An 18,822-nucleotide genomic window follows, 5' to 3' on the forward strand; every position below is an offset into this window, starting at 1 on the left:
CATACTTTAATAAGTGAGTAACTTATTAAAGTATATTTATTATATTTTAATACGTGAGTAACTTATTAAAGTATATTTATTATACTTCAATAAGTGAGTAATTTATTAAAGTATATTTTAAGTAACTTATTAAAATATATTTATCATACTTTAATAAATGAGTAACTTATTAAAGTATATTTATTATATTTTAATACGTGAGTAACTTATTAAAGTATATTTATTATACTCCAATAAGTGAGTAACTTATTAAAGTATATTTTAAGTAACTTATTAAAGTATATTTACCATACTTTAACAAGTGAGTAACTTATTAAAGTATATTTATTATACTTTAATAAGTATGTAACTTATTAAAATATATTTTAAGTAACGTATTAAAGCATATTTATTATAATGCATACCTACGATTACGAAAGTAATACTCGATCAAATTTTGGGTCAAAAATATAACTTGTACTCGTTTTTGTTAAAAAAACAAAAGAAATGATAAATTAATATTGCATATTCAGTTGCGATTGTTACAATTCAACAGCCATACGAGTATATTGATTTATCTCTGCACGTTTCTTTGTTGTCCATTTCATTACTACCTGTATAATAATTCTTTTTCGTTCAAATAATTCTAGCATAGAAATCTTTTTTTTTTATTTTTCATTTTTTACATCTCTCCCCGTTGAACCGCAAGTTCACGCAATATTCCTTCATTCAAATCCTTACATTTCTATGAAACGTATGTATATAAACACATTCCTATGTGTACATTATATGCATTCTATGCATTTTTTTTTCTTTCCGCAAGTCTGTTCGAAGCTTCTCAACTCGGAGAACCACCCTGTTTTGCTACTTACATTCGTCGCAGCATATCTTCCTCAACATGCTTTTCAACGATCTGCCCTTCGAGTCTCTTTTCAAGAAAAGCGCACGCACACGCGTTTCCGAGCCGGTCTGCGAACAGTAAAGAGAGAGAGCAAGAGAAGACCGGTCCTCATAAATTTCACGATATTGGCGCGGCCGAGATACGATCGATTGAAATTAATTCCGACGCCTGGCACCGCGGGCCCCGTTGAAACGCGAGATTACGCGCGCGCGAGAGGGTGAAGAGCATTGCGGGGCTGGTGCGTGTAGGAGCGCGCGAGAAGCCAATCACCAGCCGCCGGGAAAAATGTAATTCGAAGCGTTCAAAATAGATACAATCTTGAAAACTGCGTGAGGCCGAGCCGTTCATAAATCAGAAGTCGCCTGGTCACGCGGCAGATGATACCACTGATTCTCTCTCTCTTTCTCTCTCTCTCTCTCTCTCTCTCTCTCTCTCTCTCTCTCTCTTTCTCTCCCACCTCCCCCTGTCTGTCTGTCTGCGTACACCCTATCTATAGAAATTGTGTTTGCGTAATTACGATCTCGCGGTTAACGATGCGCATGAATAAGACGCCTGCGAATTTACGAGCGTATATTTCAGCGGGACGCGGTACGATAATTCAACAAGGGCCTCTCGATCAGGCGAAAGCGGGGAAACTGGGCTGGGATTGTTCGGTCGATTTCGCATCAATGCAAAATTTCCGAGACGTTCGGCGATATTAAGGTAAAAAGATATGGAGAAGCTTTACAATACGATAAGTCAAGCCTTTTATTTACACATTTCGCGAGAAATCATTTGGGTTTCTAAATTTATACACTGTTTTGTGTGAAAAATTGTAAATTTGACCACTCACCTCTGGTACTTTATCTCCAACTGCTGTTTGATCGGTCTTATTTACATTGTTCTAATTTTAAGGTGATTGGTGTTTTGCAATTGCAGAGTATTTTATATTCGAAGCCTTTTGAGCTCAAAGGGTGGAATAATTAATGTTGATTTATATTATTTTACATTTATCGTTAGACACAAACGTTACATTGGTGATGTAATGTCCACATACTTGATTTTCGTCGTTTTCAAAATTCTATAAGTGCAAGTGGTAGAGTTTCTTATATAATTTAGCGTCATTTCAGTTTATGTGAAATAAATATTACCGATTAATGGAAAATGTAGCTTGTAAATCTTCAATTTAACTCATTGAAGATTGACACTGTATTGTTTGATACGACATTTCATTTGCAGTTCTTCAATTTATACAAATCAATTTGTATCGATTCACATAAATTTTATTCATTTATTCAATAATTAACGAAGATCGGAAGGAAAGAAAATTACTAACCTAGAAGGAAATTTCATCGTTATTCGACCTGCAATTCGACAATTTTACAAATTCAATCTTGTGAATGTCATTTGTGAATATAAATTACAACTGTAATGACGTTTGCTTTTCAATGAGTTAATACCCTAAGTCTGAGGTAGGAAATGCCCAGGCCCTGTAACAGATTTCGAGTAGTAAATGCTCGATTTGTATTTTAGAACAAAGGAAAAAGAAAACGGAGGGAACGAATAGGTCAATCGGAATATGTTTCAATGGTAGACGCGAGTGTGGCCAAAACCGCTGATCATACGAACGGGATAATTGGCCGCGAATAACTGGCTGCGATTCCAAGATAAATCGGTGGCAACGTAGGATGCATCGAAAACTGCAACATCACGCGTTTCGACATAGCAATCATTCGCTGGACTCGCAATTATCCGGATAATTGCGCGTCCGCGCGGAGATTAATATTGCCCCTCTGCTAACCGCCCTGTGATTGATAAATGTCGTTGGATCGTCGTGATTAGCTAGCTTTTTCACGCGTTTAATTCGCCCGCTTAAAGAACGGGCCCGGACCGGCTGCTGGCCGTTTTAATCGACCGTGAATCAACTGGTAAAATACACACGAAACACACGTTTTACCACAACGTGTGCACGCCCTCGTCACGGTCGATTGCCATCGGGCACAAGGTCATTCGATTATATTTGAATTTCTTTGATTTTACAACAAATTTCTCGTCGTTTCTGAATGTGGTCGCCGATAACATTGGCTCGTTCAATTCAATTTATACGTCACCGATGCATTTCACACACGTGCCAGCCTAATAATTGCTCTCAATACGTGATTGTCCTTGAATTTATCTGGTAATTTGTTCTTTTTAATTACTCTCCATAGTAATTGAACATTTTCCTCTGTCTTATGAACATCCGAACAAATTGTTTAAATCTACTTGTTTGAACAGAACTATCTCCGACTTGCAAAATCTTTTACAAAGAATGGACAATCGATGATACGCTTTATCAAAAATTTTCAACGGTAGATCACTTCTCCTAGCTATAACAAACACCAACACTTTTCACATCAGATATTAAACCTAGAAATCTTGCAGCTGCATTTCACAACTTCCAAACAGTTACGAACACGCAAATCGAATCTAGCCAACTTCCTAATTAACTGAGACACTAAAATAGAATTAGAAACGCTGTTCCAAATGATTTACAGCGGATTAGAGTAGCGTAAATAGAGAATCCGCGTTCGGAAAGTTGCGATATCGCTCCTCCTCGAAAGATAAGGGCGCAATCGGTGGCTTCGTTGAAAACGATAGTTTCGCCAATTTATTGGAATACTGGCCGCGTCTGGTCAAGGAACCGGCTGAGTTTGAAAATCCTGTCGCGCCACATATCCAATCGAAATGGGACGCGGTCGCTTGAACGGAATCTTCCTCTCTAATTAACCGAATCAATGGCATTTCATAGGCGAGCGCGCAAGAGATAAACGTTATCGTTATGCGCGCCACCAGATAATACTTTTATTCGTGCGTTCGAGCTCTCTCGCAACCGGCTATATATAAAACGGCAGCCTCTCTTTCTGCAAGAACTTTGCACCGTACCGCAGGGACATTGAGAGAGAGAGAGAGAGAGAGAGATTCAGTGCACTCGTTTTATCGAATCGCCTCCGTAAGAGATCTCTGGCTCTTTGGCATGAAGTAACTCTTCACCGAACGTCACTGCACTGACTCGCAGTTTATTTCTCTTTCGGTTTCGTTTATTCTTTCGTATTCAAGAGATCAGAGAACAAAGATGAACAGGGATCGTATCTCACGGAGGATAATTCGTGACATTATCCTCGAGTTGATGCAATTATTTTATAACGAAATGATTTGATTATTTAGCAATGATTTTGTTTCGTGTGCTATCTTTCAATGTTAGGTTGTTGCGTATATATCGAAATAGTTGATTTTACAATCGTGTAAAGTTATCAAAGCATAGAGCAGAATCAAATGTAACGTAATTGATAATTTCTCGATTATGGCTGTTGAATTTAAATATATTCTTTGGAAAATGTTTAACTTTGTTTCAATGCACTGAATACTGATCGTAATATCAGAACTATCATTACAGTTATAATTACAAGTTTATATCACAATAGTCAAAACGTATTGAATATAATGAATCATAATTTGATTAATATTATATTCAAGTAAAATGCAAATTGAATAGTAATAGAAATTCTCGATCATTTCATTTGCCACGACCTAGTAATTATTCTATTATTAAAATTATTAGAATTAAATTATTAAGTATTTTAGGAAATATTAAAATTAATAATAGATGAAGGGCGCAATTTTTGAATATTTAGTATTATTTTAGAAATATAAATTATAGTTTGCATTTTGGGTATTTTATAAAGTATATTTTTTTTTTAACCATTCCATCAACAATCTACTACAATAGATGATAAACATACGTTATTCTGTATACAATTAAATTGAAAGAAATCAGTATTCAAATAAAATACAGAGTTAATATTCAGATAAATTCATATAAATTAATTAATGATAATTTATCATACAAAATTAACATTCGCACGAATTAATCAACGAATATGAATGTATAAAATATTCTCCGTTGATTTTTTATAACCGTATTAAAAATTTCCCTCGATTCGTAACTCGCTGGAAATAATTAAATTTCCAAAGGGAATTGGTTCGGGCAATTTCGAACGTCCGATAATCTCACGCAAAGACAGCATGCAAATCCCCAGTGAATTCGATTATGACAAAACAGAATGCAAAGCGAGTTCCCTATCTGACAGCAGGTAGGCGTAATTGCGCTCTTTCGAGGCTCATTGAAACGACCGGTGGTACAGTTGACATTAAAAGCCGCGGAGCACAAAAATTTCGCGCAACGCCCCGCTGAAAAATTAGCGGAATCCAGCTCGCCCTGACACAGTTCGCTCCAATTAGAAACTCGTTTGTCACTCGTTAGGAATCGATTACCGAACGATCACGGTTGACCGGCCCGGCACCTGATTAGCCTCCGCGCGATGTAGGCCGCGTAGATAAGCTAACGAGTCTTAACAGACCCGCATTTTTCCTCGAGATACCCTTGGAACGCACGAAACATCCAAACAAAACATCCAAATCTTCCAAATTTCTTCTCTAGAGGAAAAAAAAAAAAATAGACGGAGGAATATTGATTCGCGTGGTCGTAGGAGCTGTTCGCTCGCGTGTGCCTCTGACGATCTCGTTACGAGACACGCTAACGAGGATTTATCGTAAAAATTGCGACGAGGCAAGGCCGGCTTGGTTTTCACAGAGTAACGCTTTGTGCCGTGTTCACGGTGCAGCGAGCAGGAGGCCGTCGCAAGAAGTCGCGCGAAATCCCACGTGGCTGGAAAAAAGAAAAAAAGGATCGAACGCCAGGGAGTCCCGTTGATGAAACGGCTAATTAATTTTAGTGGCTCGGTGTGCGTACGCGGCAGGCCCGTCGTACACACACACAAAACACACATACACACTCGCGCGCGTTCGTACACCGACAGCAGCCCTCGTCTATACTTGGCCCCCGAGTTGGCTATGCCCCGAGAGGCGAACAGTTTCTCAAAGGTCCTCGAGTGCATCGTATCACGCCGCGCCTCTTTCCTCCATTTTTCCCGCACGCGTGTCGATCCCCAGCCTGTGTTTCGGTCCACTTCGTGTATTTATCTTTCGCCAACTTTGCCGCCTCGATATATACCGTCAGCCACACCAACCTCGAACAAGGAACGCTCCTTCATTCGATCGGCCGATGCTACGCCGGGACGGGATCGCGCGCTGACACGCCGGAAGTGCTCTTCTCCACGGCCGCATCGATAAAGTGACGAGACACTGGCGTGTGTTTGTGCGTACTTGTTGACCGTTTGTGCAATATAAACGCGGAAAGCTTCGCCCTGTGTGGATTCTTGTTGCATCCTCGAAGAATTTCTCTCCTCGTTTCTCTATATACCGTGTATATGGTTACCATGCTCGACGAGGTGAGAAGTGAGAAGTGATGTGGTTCAAGTACTACAAGGGATACTACGACGTGCGCAAGCTGGAGTTGGAGCTGGTGAGTCTGGAATTTCCATCTGATCGCACGGCTCGCGAACCAGTGTCTCTGTCGAGGGATTTCCCTCGCGTGCAACGGTGGCCAACGGCGGCGGAAATGTCGTAACGCGATTGAAATTCCACGCGGACTTTCGACTCCTAAACGTAGCCCCGTCCCATTACCGCGTTTATCGAAATTGTTCTTTCGAATTCCTCCGCGCGACCGCGCCGCCTACCGTACAGTCCCGTGCAGCGTGTATCTCTCGGTCGTACCTCGCGATAACGAGCGCGCAGAAGATACTCGACACGGCCCCTCGTCAACGGAGACGAGGACGCGTTTCCTCTGGTTCGTCTTCCAGCAGAGCGTGAAACCAACGACCGCTTTTGTCCTCGCGAGCACCTCCTGCACCTCTTCTTTTTTCTTCGTTGTCGTAAAAGTCCCAACAGATTCTGACGAGAGAAAAAAAGAAGCTCCAAGCGATTTTCATCAATCAATTCATCTTCGTTGTTGAAAGTTTCGATGAGAAGGAGAGAGAGAGAGAGAGAAAGAGAGACTCGTGAATGACGTGCATTGTTTTGCTCTTTGCCGGCGCGTGCAACGACAGTCTCCTTCTTCTTGGACTTATTCCAGTCGTCCGGTTATTTCGATGCATCTCTTCGTCGGTTCCACCTCCTCCTCCACCTCCATCCCTCGTGTTCGTCCCACTTGTAGCGCTCACCCCGATGCATTTCTATTTTGGCGCCGTTCCGATCCGCCTTTTCCCCGGTGCCTCGACGGTATCCAGGGTATCCGGTTTCGAAATTGAAAAAGAAAAGAAGGAAGAGGGCGCAACCCCCCCTCGGCCACGCGAAAAATGACACGACCGGCGCGAAGAGCACCGACGACAGGTGGCGAAATTATGGTCGCCACCCTGGCTCGCGAGACGTCTGGCAGAGGAGAGCACCCCCGTGAAAAATGTAACGTTTCGCGCGGCCATTTTTCGCTGCGTTTCGCGAAGAATATTCCTCAGGTCGCGCGCGCTAAACATATCTTCGGATCTTTGGTGAGAGCCCACACGACCACGTACGCGTGTGTGGTGTATTCGAGTTATTAGCCGCTTCTTTCAGCTAAATATAATATCACCGGTTTCTGGTTTTCTGCATACCTTCGGGAAATTTGTTGAATCTCCGTCTGTTCCGCCGTGTGTAATATTTCTTTCGGCAGGATTTTTAACAAGACGCGCGAATTCGACGAGTAAATTACATTGATCCGTTGATTTAACAAACGAGAGAAAAATCATCCGATATTGGACAAATATACGTGGCTAATTTGTCGATCGACCTGTTATATTATTGTTGTTAGTTTATATTTATTTGTTTGTTTGTTACACGCCAAAGAGCACGATACTGTCCGAAATTTTGAAACGTCCTGTTAAGTTTGGACGAAGCCAAACTTTGATTTATCAGTCCTCAGTATGCTTCCAAAGTTTTGATAGTTAGATTCGGGGGCGTCCTAACGATTACGACAGATTGTTCAAAACTGTTGAAAAGTCTGGAGTCTTGAATCATAAAAGTCATTCATCGCAAAGCAACTGAAATTTGTTCTCAACAAAATGGTACAGTGGTCATAAACGAAATCCGGAATAGGCAACAAATAATTGTCAGATAATCCATTATTCTGGCACTGCTATTATTTTATTGCCATTTTAGTATCTGAAGCAGTGTCCTCCTCTCGTCGAACAGTTTTTACAGGACACTTGAGTAGAGAGTTCAAAAATTGTCGAAAATCAATATTTATAGAAATGAAAACAATCATTAATTAAACTGACATTAAATATAATTAATTCAATTACGTGAGATTAATTTTTAATAACAAAGAAAAAACGAACGATCAACACAGAAAACGTTGTACTTTTTTTGAGCTAACCAACTCGATTTAGTACAAAAATGGTGGCATACTAATAAACTTTTCACAGTCCAATGATTGAAAACCACGAGATATAACGTATAATAAATATTTTACAATACACGGTCGTGTTTCTATTTCAGGGAGAAAATTCATGGAATCATGGAATTTTTCAGCGAAAATAATAAAGGTCTATTCTGTTTATCGAAAGGTAATACAGTAGGATGATCGATGGCATTGAGACGCCGATAGCGAAAAACACAAGTGAACGATCGATTATGGTACGTGACATAAAATTCTCGATAGATGCAATATTCCACTTAACCATGAAATTGCCACGGCTGTTTTATCGTCCCTCGGATAAAATGTTAGATTGACGATATATAAATTTTCATTACTTAAGAAATATTGTTAGAGATATCGTGTATGAAAATTTCGCGAAGTGATTTAATGTTGTACGGATAGAAAAAAATCGCTAGACTTGTACAAGTATATGAAACATGCAAAAATATATGAAATATTCAAAATAAATGCGGAAACACTTGAAAAGAAATTCTAAAAAGTAGCGATGATAATGATAGATTTTTCATTTGTGGAAGATAATTATATTACACGAATTAAATGTACAAAATACACAAAAATATATGAAATATTCAAAGCACATATCATCTTAGACGTTTTGCAGCTACACTAATGTTATATGTTAAATAATCGTGTTAGACGGATAGAAAAAAGTCCACATTTTTGTATCCACATTTACAAAATTTAAATCAATGTATGAAATATTCGAAAATATATAGAAAAAAATATATGGTTGGCATCAAAGAACGGAACAAGCTTTAGGAAACAGAAATATCGCTGGACGTTTCTGCAAACTTGTGTTCATTTATAAAAAAATGAGTAGAAAAACTCACTCGACGCTTTCATAGAAAATTCAATGTTGCAAGAGTGCGTACAAAAGTACATGAAATATTCAACGTGTTCACATTTAGTGGATCGTAAAATTCCCTAGATCTTTATCTATCGGTCGAAAGTGGAACGTGTTGGAAGCGCGGAATGGAGTTGTTTCGAATATTATGCGCGTTCGTACGATTGCATTCCTATCACTACCGCGAACTGTCAACAACGTTGTTCGAACGTTCTGAAAGCCGAGGAGGCTAGATAAACTGGCGGCATCCCGAGGACTTCTACGTCACCTAGATAAAGAACGAAAGGAAATCCGAGTGTAAACGGTAGTGGCTTAGGGGTGGCTTTACTTTCCACAACGACCACCAGAGTGTCACCGAAAACCAGATAATCACCGGTAACTCAACCACGGCTGTCAGTCGATCTTCGAAGCAGCGATCGTGTTGGTCGTGGCCGAGACTCGTCTCGATTCTTGACGACGCGCGCGTGCAGTTGAACGAACAATTTGTTTTTAACTGGTGAACCTACTATTGATTTTCGTAGAATTGTACTTTAAATTTTGCTTGAGCGGCGCCGATTTACTCGAACCGTTGAAATCGTTGCATCGAAGATCACTCGGCGTCATGTTCTAGAAATTTACGTGCTCTGCGATGTGTTCGCGCGAGTCGGAGTTTTTGAAAATCGTTGGTACCCTTCTAGGAAGTTGTTGCAACGTCAGCTGGAGGAGGCTGGACAAGGTAGATAGCCGCGTACACGCATTACCGAGAAATTTCTTCCAATTACGACCGTGTCCCGATGGTTTATTTATAAGCGATTCAGTCGGTAGACGACGCACGATTATAGAAACGGCCGGCGCATATTCCCGTGTCGGCGTGCAAATATAAAGTGGGCGATTTGGCGCCTGGTCAAGAGACAGTCTGCGAATGTCCGAGAGGGATATTCTCGATTCGGTGAAACGACGGGAAGGAAGGAGAGGCCGTGCACCGTGGAACCAAGACAGGCTGATAGGCACGTTTGAAGTTATTTTGAAAACTGGGCTGGTGCATTGACCGTATGCTGACTGCAATTCTCGCTGACGGTCTGCCGGCTGTCTTCTTGTCGCGCGTTTTCCAGAAATCCGCCGCCTTCCACCTGCGTGTCTTGCGCGTTACCGTTTTGTCTCACGTTGTTATCGCCGAGCTTTGCAAGTATTTTCTTCTCGACAAGTAGTAAATTAATTAATCGGTGGTAAGTATGCTTCAAAATTGGAAGATCTTGGACCTGTGTGGTTTTAAATTTTCGTTGTTGTGCGAAACATGGAAATTAAAATGGATAGTTTCGTAATAGATTGATCGTGTTTAACTTGTGCTTGATTAAATGTAGAGATACATACATATACGTATCTCACTCTTGCTACTCTCCTCCGATATAGATATTATTATATTTCAATAATTTTGTTCAAGTATATTTAGTTTCTAAATATTTGATTCAATACAATTTTCAATCTTGTGCGTGTTTCGCGCTTTTTCTAAACAAGGTATTACACGGAAGGAAAGATACAATGCGGTGGAAAAAAGGTAAGGAGAAGAGTTGATTGTGACATATCCTAATTGTAGATATTGTTATCTCATTAATTCGATATTTTAAAAATTATCCAATATACATCTCTCTGCAGTTGAGCAATTCTTTTCCCAACTATCTCTCATTCGACGTAAAGGATTAAAAACTTGGCATCGTGTGTTCCCTTTCAAAGTCGATTTATTCAACGACATATCTGTACATCCATCTTGTCACAAATAGAATTGGTTAGACTTCTAATTGAAGTATATGCTTACGTAGTAAATTAATGCTTATTAATAACAACTTCAACGATTTATCGACAAAATTCGGGACAATACTAATTCGCAATAAGACAACATTGCGTTTGGAGAGCAATCTTCTGGGAGCTCGATTCCATTATTCGAAGGGACGCCGCTTCCATTAAGAATATTCGATACTCGAGTGAAACGCGTCGTTTCGTTTAACTTCTGGCAGATAGAGGAAGTGCATCGCCGGTCGTGTACGGCGTTTAGTCGACATTCCTACGATGACTAAGGGCCATTCTCCTCGGTCGGACGTCAACAAGGTCGTTGTCACGACCCTTCGCACGCTTTATAGGATCCCTCTTAAGGATGTCAAAAGTATGCTCGTTAAAGGCGCCAGTCATTCGGTGTGCCGCGATTCTCTCCGTAGGTTGTCTTCACAGTCGCGTGTTTCTCTTAGCGCGTTATGCAGCTGCCGCGCGCGAACACGTCGTAAAACGTCCCCTAATGCGAGAATCCATGACCAAGTTTCACAACATATTCGTCAATGAAAATATACGAAGCGTTAAAACCCGGAGAATTTCGTTAGATTCGCGTTTCACGTCCCGTTCCTCATCCTTATTTGGTTTTCTTTCGGAGGTGCCATTTTTTTTTTTTTTTTCAAGATTTTATGGTAAAAAATTGTCGGATAATTACAATCAGAGATAGGTAAAAGACTGTAGAGTGTGGCATGATTTATTATTCCAAGTTCACTCTAGAATAAATAGAGGGAAGGTATAAATAATAATTATAGAAAATTATTTCATATGCATGTATTTTATATATATATATATATATATATTTATATACACAGAGGTAATTCTTTTTCGAATAAAAATTATGCAAAATATATTATCTTTCATCTCAAGGTATTTTACAAAATTCATTTATTGTTACTTATATCTTAAATATACTCGAATTTAATATTTTCTAATTACAAACATATCCGTATTTAAAAAATATCTTTCTATCGTAACTGAATTCACGTTTGCGCCCTCTTGATCTTTCAAATCTTGCTAGAATTAAGATTGATTCATTTGCTATAATAATAAATTATAGCAGTCATTCTTTGCAATTCATTTTTTCTTTTTTTCGAAAACTGTAACAACGTTACCTTGTCGAATTCACATTTAGACATTCGACGATCCGTTTTCAAGTACCTCACGAAACGCACTTCGAATTTCTCGGTTTCTTCAAAACAGAAATACCTTTCTAACAAGCTGCTGCTCTATTTGAGTCCATCTCGCGGTGGTTGGGAAATAGAGCAAAGAAAGACGCGAGATGTGCCCAACGCGAATTACGGTTTCGCTCGTATAAATCATCAGAGTCTACAATCAGGGTACAGTTATCGTTTACTCGGCGAAACGTGAATTTCCAAGACGAGACGCGGAAACTGCTAGACCTTGGTGCTCGAGCAGCCATCGGAGTATCGCGACACGATCCTAGCAGCGAGCAGGTTAACGACGATCGCGAAACTCGATCGGATTAGCGAACGTCGCGTCGGTCGTTGCGGTCGCTCGGCTCCCTGCCGCTAATTTCCACGCGAGGGATCGCGACCGAAGCAGTTTCGTTTATCGGGACCGTTGCCTCTATTCGTGACGGGCGAGGAATGGTTCTCGGAGCCGCTTGAACTGGAAGCAGGAAGAGTTTCTCTCGAGTAAAGAGAAGAAGAAGGCGACGGCGGCGGCGGAGGAGAAGAAGAAGACGAAGAAGAAAAGGAATCGAAGGAATAAAGAAACAAGAGAAAACAGAGTGGATAGAGAGGCGAACCTGCCAGAGATAGTGGTTGATCTCTCTCTCTCTCTCTCTCTCTTTCTCTTTTACTTCGTGTGTGCATTTCCTGGTAAGGGTCTTGGCGGTCTTCAAAGCGGACGCGACGCCAAGAGTAGTCAGAAGCGGTGCTCGTTTCTTGAAATAGGAAGAGGAACGCAGGAATTTCCGCGTCTCTTCTCTAACCGCGTTCGTTCTTTCGCCGCGGTCGCTCGACGAAAACCACGGTTCGAATACCAGGCTCTTTTTTTACCGCGTGCTGGAGGTCGGCCATTCGATCTTCGTTATCTCGGTCATCAGAGGACTCTGCCGAGGAAAGAAGCTGTTCGATTCGAAGGGCAGCTCTGCTGCTTACGCGCAATTTTACACCGTACCTGTGTGTACTCAGGAAAGTATCGACGATATTTTCGTTAAAATACGACCTTGGCTACCCTGGGCCCCTGAACGTGTTGGCGAGCAAGATTTGCATAAAGCGCCCCTTCGTTGTTGTTGTTGTTGTTGCGTTTCAAAGGAAAAGAAACAGAGAGAAATTTCGGTCCAATTTCGCGCGGCTGCCGACCGTATAGGGACTGGTTTTTGAATGGCTCCGTTCTGCTCTCGCGTTGCACGCGCGAATAATTTGCGCGAACTCCGAACGAGAATTAAATCGTACGTTATACTATAATTATATATTGCGTCGTTGCTACCTGCCGCGGGCTAACAGTCGATTTACGAGTCTCGAACGGGAGCAAAAAGAAGGTGGTGCCGCGACCGTACACCAACCGGACTCGCTTCGCGATCTATTTTTACAGGAACGATTCTATCGAGACTCCCGGTCCATCGTCTAGATTTTTTATTCACTTTATTCTTTAACTCCCCCGTTATTTATTAATCTTCCCGTGTTACACGCTAGTAGCTCGGGACAGGAACTAAAACGAGAGAGTGAGAGTGAGAATGAGAAAGATTTATCGGATCGTTTTGGAATCTCACAGTTTCAGCTGCTCTTGTCTCACGCACGAGCCATTGACCTTCGTAGTTTTTTTTTTTTTTCTCGCGACAATCGATGCTCCAAAAGTGTCGCTCTTTCGTCCCTGTTCTTCTTTTCTCGTTATCGTCGAGAGGCTCGAACTCGAAGCTCTAATCGTTTCCCACTTGTAAGGAGAACACACGAGGAAACTCAAGAGGGTGTTCACGCTTACCCAGTAGTCGGGTCTTCTCCCGAGTGAATGAATTTCTCCAACTGAAACCGCGAGCGAAACTCGATAGTTCGTGTCGTGAATGAGTGAGAAAATCTGGAAAGGCAGCAAACCTAATTCGGTTGCATAGGTTTTTGATTCTGCTCTGGTGGACAGGGGCGCGTGCACACGCACCTCGGTCCACGCTCGAAGCTCTCTCTCTCTCTCTCTCTCTCTCTCTCTCTCCCTCTCGGACAGGATCCACGCTGATGGTAATGGTCCCCCGTGGTCGATGCTGGTGGTGGTTAACTACCATGTTTCAAGGACACCCACCTTTCCCTCCTCTCCTGTCCCTGTCGTCGTTCGCTATCGCAGATCTGCACCGTGAAACTTCTGACTTTACTCCGACCAATCTCGCCTGCCGCGTTCTTTCTTCTTTCTTTCCCCCGACCCTTTCTTTTTTTCGCTCGTCCTCGCCGATTCTCGCCCCTGACGTCGCGTTAATTGCACGATTTTTCATCCGTGAAAAGCGGCGATGCCGATGGTGCCGAAACAGTGGGCCCCGTTCGATTAAACGTCGTTTTTACTGTGCGACTTGCCGCGATTGACAGGAATTCGTAAACAGAGCTATTCGCGCGAAGATACGGAGAAGTTGTTATTCCCTTGTTGCGGATGATCGGTCGCTCCACACCACCACCTCCTCGCCGGTTGAGGTTACGAATCAATTACGCGACACGATTACGATTATTTTTGGCCGGTTTTTTTCAAATCGGCGCGGGCCAACGACCACCGCCGGTTCTCACGGCGTGAGATAACTCGATTCAAGGACACGCGTGAATTTCCACGCGTGCGAGCGATCGTGGGCGGCGCGCTCGGACATCTGCCAGGAAGAGCGCAATTACCGGTCGCGTCTCCCGACGCGTCAAAGCCATTCCACGTCGTCGAAAGGGACGATTTACCACGTCTCGGTCTCGTCTCCAAGTTTCTGTTGGATCATCGATATCAATGACAGATCCACCTCGATCACCTTGGCGATATCGCGATCTCTGTGATCTCTAGAAATTTCCGGTGCACGATTACCGCGTGCAGTGAGTTTGTTTCTCTCTCTCGCGCGCGTGTGCTATCTCTATCTCTATCTCTATCTCTCGCGGCAGTGCCATTGTAGTGGAAAAACGAGTCGTGGCACTCCCATTCACCAAATTCCTTCCTTTCATCGGCACCGATTCTCCGTGGTCGACGACACGACTTTTCGATTCCCCCTTTCTCGCTATCGTTAGCTCGCGTTCTTTCTTTTTTTTTTTTTTTTTTTTTTTTTTTTTTGGAGCTTCGAGCGCATCCTCCTCGTTGCCTATCTTTTTTCTTCTACGATATCTTTACGATTTCGATGGATTCTCGGTGGATATTAAAATATCTGTAAAATAAACGTTATGTCGGATAAAAAAGGCTTTATTGTACATGTATTGTACATGGTCGAAAGTTTCAGAGCTGGAAAAAGTAACTAATAGTAGTAATAATAATTATGTATTTGTATCAGAGCTAGAAAAATTAATCTGTAATATGCAATATATTAATAACAATTATGTTTTGTACGACAGGTTTTGTTAATATATTTTAATTGGTACAAATGTTTATACGTTACACTATTCTACGTCGTTCACGTTATTTTGCACTCTGTAGAATGGCCGTTCTCTCTTTCAATACTAACAATAAGTTTTTTCACGGTCAAATCCGCATTTATATTGATATTCTCGTACTCTGAAAATTATGTACCATTCCTAACATTCAGGCAGATACACGATACACTGTAGTGTTATAGCCTTGAGTGCCTCGATCGTAAACTATCCTACGCGAGTTTCTCCACCTTTCTACAATTATATTATAAAACACACGCGCGGTTAAAAAGTCTGCGATAAATACTGAAAATGTTAAAAATAAAACGTGCCGCTCGAGTTCCCGAGCGTGCGTTTACGAACGACAAAAATTGAACGAGTAATAAAACTATATAAACCAACAGTAACAACTAATAAATCGAATAAATAACAAAAAGTCAAATAAAAAGCAGTCCTAGAAAAGCTCACGCGTGAACGTCAAACTTTTACCAGAACGTTCGCCGCGAGTCGATGCCCACGACAGTCGTATTGTCTCCGTGTGTTGTCAGACCATCGATAATTCGACTCGGTATCCAGAACGGCTTGAAGAGAAAGCACGCGACGCTTCGTGTCCCCGTGACAATGTTGTTATCGTTGTTACGCCGTTAACGTACGAGCCTTCAACCCGTTAACCTACAACCTGCGCGCGGTGCCCTGTGTGATGGCGACGCGCGCCGACTTTCGTTCGTTCGAGGTCGAAAAATCGGCTACACAAACGCGCGCACACCTGGATTGAACGCGACTGGAAGAAACGTACGCACGCACGCACGCGTGCCAGCCTCCCGTGCGTGGTAGTATCGCGCACATAAACGACTTTCCAGCGCTGTCTTCTGGCCTAATGGCTAACGGTATAGCCGCGCGTTGCGCGTCTAACACGAGTCCCTTGTCTGTCAGGGGGATTAAAGCACGGATCTTTCTCTCTCTCTCTCTCTTTCTACGTTGGTAGACGTTGCTTCACGATCGATCTTGCATCGTCCAACAAATTGTAACGCGCGCCGGGTTTCTCTAGTTGGAATTGGAAGTCGAAGTGAAATCGTTCGACTCGGCTCGGACGTGTCCAGCTCTCTGTCGGTTCTGTCGATCCGAAAGAAGCCTCTCCTCGCGGGCTTGACGAACGCTCGCAGAGTGGCCGATTATATTGTTAGCCAGAGGCCGGTACGACATGGTTGAACGTTTGTTGCTGAATCGCGCGAGAAATCGACGAGCAGAGAGAGGCACCCATAGGCACGGAACTTCTTCGAGAGACGACGGAGGGTTCGCCTCTCCGGCGAGGCTATCGGAATTCCGTCATCGAGGTGAACGGAATGGAATTCCTTTGGAATACCTTCGCCGATGGTTATTACGAAGTGCCGCTAAATAGTAAAGGTGTGTACTTGCGAACGCAGAGGCGTAGTAGTCACGAGTCTCGTTTCACGGTTTCTCTCTAGCTTGGAAATCGTCTCCAATCGTTTTCACGTTGTTGTTGGTGGTGGTAGCTTCGTCCATCGGAATTTTCGTTCAATTTCATTCTCTCTCTCTCTCTCTCTTTTCTTCCTTTGTAATAGTCGGCAACTGTACAATTGAATCCTCGTTACAAACGGCGAGAAGAGAGAGAGGAGAGAAGACCGCTGATTTTCTGGTTGGAACTTTCATCATAACCCGACGCCGACGAAAGTATGCAATTACGTGTCACAATCCCGCTGCGAGGAGAAAGTACCGTATAAAACAAGATTCGAGAGAAAGGCAGAGGGGGAGGAAGAGAGCGAAAGACCGACTCAAGAGCCACCCTACGCCACTGGCCGCGAGTTAGCGTACGCGACAAAGGTGGAATCTAAGCCAAGGCTTGGCTCCTGCCTTCGCTCCGCCGCTCCAAGCATTATCTCCTATTATACGCCGCGAACTGCATCCGTACACGCAGCTGCCACCATCGCGTGCGCTTAATGAATGAGCATCGTGCACCGATGAATTTTTACGCGACCACCGGCCTCCATCGCGGGGAATCGCTTCATTCCGCGACCTCTTACGCGATCCATCCTTGTAAATATTTGACTCTTCTACCCGGGACACAGGTTGCGTTCGGTATTTTTGTAAAAGTGGAATTTATTCATCGAGGTCTTTTATCCAGATTAGCCAGGAGATAAATAAATCGTCCTTCGGTCTCGATCATTTGTTCCTCCCGGGCGACAACCCAGATCTTTCTCTCTCTTCCGCCTACGCGCTGCTACTCGGAGAATTTTTCGTGGCAATACACCACGAAATATTTGACGAAGCCGACGAAATATCTCGCCGGTCGGCGGAGGCCTTCCGCTCGAAGGCTGTAATAAATCGATCCGAGTAATATACCGTGGCTGACAAGTTCGGAGCGTGTTGGAATTTCGAAAGAAACAGCGACTGTCTTGAGCAAATACAAATATAGTCGTGGCGTTAATGTTTTTGAGTATTTGAGACGTTGTGATTGATTTGGAAATGATACTTCCCAGAGAAATGTACGAGAAGATTCGTGTTAATTAAAGAGAAAAGGGATGATTTGCTCCGCGTGCAAATTGCAATTAAATTAATATAAATCAAAATGTTATAGAATATTTTCTTAATACGTCAAGGAGTACTGAAAATTGGAAATATTGTCTTAATGTTGGAGAAATTTTTTTTCTTCTTTTAACGCGTTTTTACCATTATTTAGAATCGCGTTACATCAGCACTATATATTCTTTTATCTTTTATAATTTTAGCTATTTTATAGAATTATAGCAATTATCACCTGTGAATTGTTAATCAACTTCATAAATTTCAGAAAGATTTATATATTTTTGCATTCTTTCAATACCATCTTCTTGGGCTGCATGAATTCATAAAAATAAATTGTTTGCTTTTTGACAATTGAATATTGATCATCTACTTGTGTCATAAAATTCAATAATTAATAAACTTGCGAGCAAGTTCCAACTAAATTAACGTAAATCGGAGAAAAATACTTGTGACTTCAGTTCAACTTTCCAGGGAGGGCAAGTACATTTTTCTTTTCTTTAACCACTCGCGCTGCCAGCTGATTGCGGACCGTAACGAGTGACCAAACCGTATACAATAACTCGTCGCTTTCTTTTTCAACTCGTCGGTATGACATCACTGGATAGAAATTATTGAGAATTAATAAAATTATTATATTTGTTTTGCCCATTTTGTTTTACTTAAATATACTTGAAACTTTGTGTTACTTAAATATACTTGAAACTGTGAAAATATTATAATTTTGAAACAAAAAATTCTCGACGTCTTCTTTTATAACTTTTTTAGTATATCATCATATGTCATTACAAGTTCCAGACGCGTATTTTTTAGGTGTGCATGAGCTCCCGAAAATTTCGAGATTCCCGAAGGAATCGGGTTTCCCGAAAAAGTCGAGATTCCCGAAAATTTCGAG

General features: G+C 41.9%; 1 protein-coding gene across 5 annotated transcripts in view; it reads left to right on the forward strand.

Moving 5' to 3' along the window:
* The window catches only part of LOC122530804 (rho GTPase-activating protein 20-like), an 86,113-nt gene that overhangs the window by 47,820 nt on the left and 19,471 nt on the right, over positions 1 to 18,822 (forward strand). The window contains exon 1 of one of the 5 annotated variants that reach the window (XM_043658109.1): positions 6,134 to 6,263. The exons of 3 other annotated variants lie outside the window; for them this stretch is intronic. In XM_043658109.1, coding sequence (XP_043514044.1) covers positions 6,207 to 6,263 — 57 coding nt within the window. In that variant the 5' untranslated portion in view covers positions 6,134 to 6,206. Of the gene's footprint in view, positions 1 to 6,133; positions 6,264 to 9,667; positions 9,770 to 18,822 lie in introns of those variants that run through there. One more of the 5 variants, XM_043658106.1, reaches the window with a different exon arrangement.

Source organism: Frieseomelitta varia, unplaced genomic scaffold, assembly GCF_011392965.1.
Source record: "Frieseomelitta varia isolate USP_RPSP 00005682 unplaced genomic scaffold, Fvar_1.2 scaffold_354, whole genome shotgun sequence".
Lineage (NCBI taxonomy): Eukaryota > Metazoa > Arthropoda > Insecta > Hymenoptera > Apidae > Frieseomelitta > Frieseomelitta varia.